General features: G+C 33.3%; 1 protein-coding gene across 1 annotated transcript; it reads right to left on the bottom strand.

Annotated features, from left to right (window-relative positions):
• Positions 1 to 3,254: 3,254 nt before the first annotated feature.
• On the bottom strand, positions 3,255 to 7,692 carry LOC120070685 (ribosome biogenesis protein NOP53). The gene is made up of 11 exons (XM_039022532.1): positions 7,424 to 7,692; positions 6,468 to 6,671; positions 6,317 to 6,345; positions 5,985 to 6,065; positions 5,723 to 5,833; positions 5,516 to 5,604; positions 4,819 to 4,938; positions 4,578 to 4,700; positions 3,862 to 3,928; positions 3,658 to 3,737; positions 3,255 to 3,560 (listed from the first exon to the last, which is right to left on the bottom strand). Exons 1-11 carry the CDS (start codon positions 7,590 to 7,592, stop codon positions 3,554 to 3,556), a joined length of 1,080 nt encoding a protein of 359 aa, XP_038878460.1. The 5' UTR covers positions 7,593 to 7,692; the 3' UTR covers positions 3,255 to 3,553.
• Positions 7,693 to 8,241: the final 549 nt, after the last annotated feature.

Genomic DNA, 8,241 nt, shown 5'->3' with positions numbered 1-8,241 from the left:
ATTATAGATTGTCGGGTCAAATTCCTGGGAAAAAAAACTTACCAAATTATCGCGGAAATGAGAGGACTAGCTTTCAATGGATTAGATTGGAATAACGAATTCCAATGCATCATAGCAGAGTGGGAGACATTCGATGGATGGGTGAAGGTGTAATTTTGTCTAAATTGTTTTAAGAATATTGGTAACCTACTCATAACATTCACTTTATTGTTTGGGTAGAGTCATCCTGCAACAAAGGGGCTTCTACACAAGTCTTTCCCATACTATGATGATCTGGCATACGTCTTTGGAAAGGATAGGGCTATGGGAGCACGATCAAAGATCTTTATAGACGTCAGGTCTAATATGCCAAGACATATGAATGATGGTGTTCCCATTGAGTCACAAGATCTGAACATCCCTACGATGTCTGGTCAGGAAATGGACATGTCATAGGATGAGATGCATGGAACACGTACTGGTTGAAGCATTGAAGGAGGAAATGCTTCCAGAGGAAGTAAAAGGAGAAGTGGATATGAATCTGAAACGGCAGAGATTATTAGGAATGCGATGGACTTTGCAAATGACTAGTTGAAAGCAACTACAGAATAGTCGAAAGAGAAGCATGCAGAAATCGTGAGCCAACTCCAAGATATTCCTGAATTACATAACCGACAGAGGGTGAAGCTTATGCAAACCATATTCCGCAGTGTGCAAGATAGAGCTTCTTATCCATTCCCACAACCCTGAAGTTGGACTATTGCAGCCTCATTCAAGAGAATGTGTGATCAACCTGTGTTTTAGACTACTTTTTTATAGTAAACAATGATTACTTTGTTTCAATTATGCATTTAAATTTGTAGTAGATTTGGTATGTAATCTTGATGATCAATATTTTAATCATGCAATTATGAGTTAGTTATTTTGTTTTAGATATTTTTTGTACCTCTAAAAAAGAGAGTTGTACATATGAAATACATGAATTGCATCCTAATGTAATGTACTTTTTTTTCCTTTTTGTCCATGTTAACCAAGGTACCTCCCAAAATGAAAAAAAAAATATTCAGCTTTTAACGTAAATTAAAATCCAATTAATTTTGTATAAATTGGTGGAACATATAGTTTTAATTATATTTTCAAAATATGATATTTCATATGCATAATTATTTGTATTATAAAAAATAATAGTAAAAAAAAATTACACACGATCTAAAATAACCTACATTCAAATTACAGGTAGTTATAATTCAAACTATAATAACTTGCACTCCAGACAGAGACTATTATAACACATTGTAAAATAATTTGCAACCCAAACACGGACTATTTTAAAATAGACTATAATAATTTGCACCTCAAACACAAATTATAATAACACACGTTTTATTATAACCCACAGACTATAATAACCATAAACCATAATAACCTACTCTGCGCTCCAAATACCCCTTAGTTTTTCGAGTAGGTAAGTGCAAACATCTTAAGTGGAATTCACTATAATTTATTAAACGGGAGTATCTCCAAGATATTCTTTGAAGGGTGAGTTACTAAGGCCCTGTTTGGTAACCATTTTGTTTTTTATTTGTATTTTTGAAAATTAAGCCGATGGACACTACTTCCACCTCCATTTTTTTTCCTTTGTTATCTACTTTTCACCAATTGTTTAAAAAATCAAGCCAAATTTTGAGAACTGAAAAAAATAGCTTTTAAAAAGTTAGTTTTTGTTTTTGAAATTTGAGTAAGAATTCAACCATTGTACTTAAAAAATATGCACATCATCATAAGAAATTGAGAAAAAAATTGACTTAATTTTAAAATACAAAAACCAAAAACCAAATAGTTACCAAACGAGATGTTAGTTATCAGGGCAAATTAATGTTGAATGTTGAAGTATTTAATGTTGGCTCTAACAGGACTTCTACGGGCTTTGTCTATTCTGACAAAGTTTGGGTGGTTATTACGATGGACTTCGTGTAGCTAAATCTAGGGGATATGACATAACTATGGTGGTGGTGGATCGGCTACCATCTAAATATGTTCATTTTCTACTCCTAAAACACATGTTTATGGTTGCTCTTTTTTATTAAGGAAATTGTTCGGCTTCATGATTGGTGACATTGTGTCGGATCGGGATGAAATGTTCGGTTTCGTCCATTGGGCACACAACTACGTCATAGCAGTACTACCTATCACTCGCAAACAAATGACTAAACACAGATTGTTAATAGAGGCATATAGATGCATCTACGATATTTTTCTATGGGCACACCAAAACAATAGTCCAACTGAACTTATTTATATAACACTCCATTCCTTACGTCTCTGACCATGTGATCACTTCGTGTTTGAAGTCTTGTAGGGTTGACTTCCACACCGTGATGTTGTGTTGACTAAGTTGAACAACGTATGACTTGCACTTCCAGTGACAAGGGACAGAATGTGTAGTTTGAATTAAATGATTAGGTGTATTTAATCTCAACGACATAAACATCATAAGCTTGTCCCTCGGTTTGTTAGGCCCTTCCGCATTAGTGTTCAGGTTAGACCTATTGCTCACCGTGTCGCCTTGCCTCCGAGCGTTGAAATACACTCCGTTGTTCATGTGTCACTGTTGCAAAAACCAGTCTGTGGCCCGACGAATATTGTTAGTTAGATAGGCTTGAGCGAGGGGTATGTAAACTGGTGTGGTTGGAGAAATTATCTTTTTGTTGTTGTCATGTAATTATGTCTCTTATTACTTGTTGATAAATAATTGAGTTTGAGACTTTCCATATACAAACATAGACATGCATATATTAGAGCTTATTTATCCACAAAGAACATTCATCAAGTCTCATATATGCGTCATTTTTCTTTAGTCAACTAATAGTCCACGAACATTTTAAAATCATTTACTGAACTTCAGAGAATAGGGATTCATTTTAAACTTTCAATGTGAAACTTCATACAAATGTGCGTTTTTAATTTTATTTTTGAAACACTATATTGCAAGTTTAGAAAAAAATGAAGCATTTTATACGATTTCAAAATATAAAAATGGTTGGGTTCTAAAATACTAACATACCCTAAATCTTAATCAAAATATTATATATTATATAAATTTTTGTCCAACTTATTAGACATTTTTTTATTTTAATTCAGGATTTATCAAACATAAAATTAATAAGTCAAAAAGACCTATTAGACAACTTTGTATGTTTGGCACAAAACTTATGAATCAAGTTACAATTTTAGTATGTTATCTGTTTGAGACGGAAAGAAAAGGAGAGGCATTCTGAAAGAAAATAGCAATTCAAAATTGAAAGACAGATGAAGATAAAATTACAACTCTAGAGTACTTGGCTAAATTGTGAACCAAATCCTTCACTCTTTAATTTACGAACTAAAACTATATATAAAAAAGAAAATAGAAACAAGAAGCTGCTTTACTACAAAAAGCTACATCTCAAAGGCTTTCTCCATGGGACGTTATGAGTTAGTTCAATCTTGTTGCTTTAAAACTATAACTATCACCGATAATCTCGTCGAATTCGCCATAAACATCTCTCGAGTTCAATAATAGAGCAAACTGATCCTATTTCCTGTTGAACCAATAGGAAAAAAAGGTGCAACTTTGTAAGAAAGTAGTGCTTGAGCCTTCATAGATGGAGTGAATTGTGAAAATAACTAATAACTAACCTTCTGCTCTTGGCAGTAGGAGCAATTATTCCTCTTTTCTCTAAGCTCTTATACCTGTCCCTCACAAGGGTGCAACAGCCCTATATATTTATACAACATAACAAACCACAATTTTCTTTTAGTTCACATCTCTATTTCAGAAACAACAATTTTGATATAGAGTATTCAGGGAGGACGAGAATATGGAAAATTAAATGAATGCACCTTCAGCTTACGTAACGATCCAGTTATTTCCTCAGATAGGAGAACTTGAACAGGTGCGGGCTCAAACCTGAAAGTAACACCATGCAATTCAAAACAAAATTTTCTTGTTTTAATATTGTTCTGGCACAAGTCATTTGATTCTTATGAGCCAGTTTGATAATGTTATGGTGGTTTCTGATTTCCTGTTTCTAGATTTTCAGACATAGAAGCATTATGTAGTTTTTTTCCTGTTTTTTTTTTTTTTTTTTTTTTTTTAATTTAGAAACATTTCCAAAATGTGTAGAAATTGTGGAAACAACAAAACCATGTTTTTTGTCTCAGTTACCAATTTTTTTTCAAACCATAATTAAAAGTGTCACTTCATCATTCTATCTCTAAAATGCATAATAAACGTCTAGAAATAAATATAAACATAAATCTATTTATATTTAAACTTTAAAAACTTATTTTCACATAAAATTTTACATTTTGAAGTTACAATTTAAGAGAACAATCAAATAATTGTGTTCTAATAAAAAAAAGAAACGACCATCAAACATGTTCCAAATTTTTTTCTAAAAAAAAAACAAAACAAACAAAAAAAAGTTACTGAACGCAATTCCATAGCTCACTTTTAGAAAAGGGAAACAAGAAACAATTCATAGGAAACAGAAAATACTATTTAAAAGGTAATAGTAGTGACATGAATTATATCAAATTATCAATATAGTACATACTTGTGCTTCCCCAAGCGAGGTGGGCATGACCTTAATCTCTCCTGTTTGGCTATTGTTCGACGGATACGTCTATTTTCTCTCTCCTCATCCTCTTTGGCTATTTCTTGAATGATATCCGGCAAGCTACATCCACAAGAGCGAAAGCTCAGTTACATAGAACGTTTGTCTGTCTTTTTTTAATAACACCTTTCAACTTGTGGATGTTTCATAACTATGGAGGACACCAAAGATACTAATTTACCTGTCAATCTCTTTAGAAATTCCTTCCAACTTCTTTGCTTCAGCTTCCTTTCTGACCTTTTCTTTATGCCTAGCTCTCTTATTCAACTCAACTCGAGTCACCCTTCTCATCTTCAAAGGCCTGAGCAACAAGCTTAATTTATTTAAATAATACCAACTCGAAATTCACCATCATTACATTTAAGAACAATTATTATTGACAGCATAAAAACATAAGAAAAACATAGAAAGTCCAGAGGTCCAAACCCAACATAAAGCCCAGGAAATAAAATTAAAATTAGAATAAAAGGTGAAGAAAAGAAACTCTCAAACTAGTAGTTACCAAAAGAATAAGATTTGTTTGCAAAGGAAAATGACCAAGGTTCACAATGATCTCATCTCTACCCAATCCCAATCTCTCCAGTAACCTTCCTATTCTTTATAATACTAGAATGTCAGTGAATAGAATTCTTAAAGAATTTTATTTTCACTCTTACAAAAACACGCAAGTTAGAGAGATAAACCATCAAGGACAAATCTGTTCAATCCCAATCCCAATCATAATGAAGAACATAAGGTTTTAAGTTCTGATAAATCCACACAGTAAATCAATGGTGTATACTCAAATAGAGAAAACTATGCAAAAGAGAGCCAAAAAAGTCCAAAATACTTGGAAAAATCTGCAATCTTTAAAATAGTTTAGATCCCATAAACAAAACCTTTTTTCTAATTCATGATCTTCGTCCTGATCCATTTCGTCCAAATTGGTTTCATCATCAGTGTTGTTATCAACATCCAAAAACAACATCTGCAAAACAGGAAACGAAAAATAATCTCTTAAATCAAGAAAAGTAACTAAAAGGGAGAATAAGATTTTACGGATAAGTATCCCTATAAAATTCAAGTTAATGGGTCAATTTACTCACATCTTCTTCTCTAATAACTTCTCCTGGGACTGTTAAAGGAACTGGCGCAGGCCCCAGCTCATTCCGATATACTTTCTGCATTTCTTGTGCAACAGCTTGAGCAAGTACATCCTGAGTCATGAAACGGGAAATTTAGTAAAAACAGATATGGTATAGAGTTTGAAGGGGAAAAGCACACTTTTAACGATCTATTATCAAAACATTACTCAACAACATTGTTTAATTTCTTCAAGAAACAATGCTTGGAATTGTTACATCTTACCTGATGACTCTCATGCGATGGATTGAACGAACATCCTGGGTGCTCAACTTCTACTGCTGGAATAATGGATGGCTTTGATTTCTGTCCAAGATTGCATCAACAATTACATTGTTACATTCCTGCAACAAAATCCATGTTTTCCCCCTTTTTTTTATAATTCTTCTTTTCCAACATCCTCTTTTCTTCTTCCCCCCTCCCCCTCACATAAGGACATGTCTCTTTTTATAAATTGATATAACTATATTTGAGACCAATGACCTCTAACTTATGACATAAACAATATACAATAAAATATAAGACTCGTTATCAATTAACCAAGTAAAGCAGCATACCTTATTGATTTTTTTGCTTCTAACCTCACCTGCAGTGCACCAAAAACAAGTAATGCAATGTTTGATTATTACATTATTTTCAATAAAAATGGCTATTAAGAACAAAAGAGAGATACGCATAACAAGAGTAATGAAAGGAAAAGAAAAAAACCTTCATCATCCCACAGATCAAGCATGCCAACCTTAGAACCATCTTGAGAGGTTTCTTTAACTAAGGAAGCCTCTTCTGGTTTTTTCTTGGATTTCTTATTTACTGAAGAAGGCACAGCTTGGACAAACGGGTTCTTCGTTAATATGCTGTCACAGTAAAGAACTTTTTCCCGTTTCTTTTCTATTTTCCGCTTCACTGAAAGATCTATAAAGAAAAACAGAGAAATAATAATATTTAGTGCAAACAATGACAAATCCTTCCTTTATCTACGATTATAAAAATTCAATATTCTGTTGAAGGAAGTCAGCTTATACTCTTAAGTGAAACAAATATACGTTTAATCTAGGCTCAAGTTCCCAAGTCAAAGCAAACAAATACATTAGAAGGAAAAGCACATGACCAAACTCTCTGCCCATGTTTATCATAAAACCTCAATTAGGATAACATCCAATCATCAGTTATTGAATACAAAAAGGGTCCAAGACTAACATGCTTTATCTCCTATTAGAAAGAAATAGATTCTTCTTTCAAGCCTAAGTGCAAATCGATACAGAATTTAACATCTCTAAAATAATGTAATTGTTTATGCACGAATATCTTGCTTAATTTCAATTGGGCACTCAAAGTTAATGCATACAAGAAAAACTATTCAAAATTCTCAAATATATGTACTCCTTTACAACATATGGGTGAAAATATGATGAGCTCTACAGGCTTAAGCTGAAAATTGATTCAGTTCAACATCAAACAAAATCTTAAAGACCTTTAATGACTTTTATGGATACATTAGTTAACATCCTCAAAACCCGACAGAAAAAAAGCAAAAAGAAAAAAAAATTCAAAATCAACTAAGAAAGCAGAACCCAAGAGCTAGAAGAATAACAGAAACCGGCGAAGTGAAAAGAGGCATGGTTATGGAGTGGGGGAAACAGAAAGAAAAATAGAAGGGACAATACCTCGAGACTTGTCGACAACGAAAAGAGAATCGCTGGGAAGGGCAGAAAGAGAGCCACCAGAGAGAGCATCCTTTGTGGACTTCTCAAAGAAATCCTCAATTTCGGCAGTGCTTATGTTTGCTCTCCATGCCTTCTTCCCCTTCCTTGACCCCTTTGATTTCTTCCCCATTGCTCTGAAACTGAAGATCGAAGCTTGAAGATTGAACGCACTGGGAGAGAAGGAGGAGAGGAAAAAGTGAGAGTAGGGTTTTGGTTTGTTTCCTTTTCTTTCTTTTTTTTTTATTTTTAAAAGAGACCTATCTTTTTTTTTTCTTTTTTTTAAAAAAATCCTATTTTGGTCCTCTAATATCTGAATCTTATTCTATTTTAGTAAATAGAAAAATTGATAAAAATTTTCTATTTGGAATTTGATTTTTTATTTTTGACCTATTTTTGAAAAACAAGTTTTTTTTTACCCACAATTTTGAAAATTAAGAAAATTACCCTAATACCATTCACATTTCAAAACTCACTCAAACTCTCACTCTTCTTTTCTATTTTTACTCTTCTCCATTTTAAAAGTTCTCAATCTCACTCCATTTCACTCTTCTCATTTGAAATTTATGTTAAATCTATGTTTCTGAATAAGTTTGAGCCTAAAGTGCCTTTTCAGAAATCGGTCTTACCCGGCCGGGCGTCATACCATTGTGACCAGGCGGGCAAGTTTGAGGTTGCTTTGGGATAGATTTAGGGAAGATTGTGCCCAGTGGTAGACTGATCAGGTAATATGTGTATTTCGACCAGGTATGAGCGGAAAAAAGAGAGGAGAGGAAGGGGGA

The sequence above is a fragment of the Benincasa hispida genome, chromosome 1 (assembly GCF_009727055.1).
Source record: "Benincasa hispida cultivar B227 chromosome 1, ASM972705v1, whole genome shotgun sequence".
Lineage (NCBI taxonomy): Eukaryota > Viridiplantae > Streptophyta > Magnoliopsida > Cucurbitales > Cucurbitaceae > Benincasa > Benincasa hispida.
The sequence above is the reverse complement of the archived record's forward strand: the minus strand, read 5'-3'. Positions and strand labels throughout refer to the sequence as shown.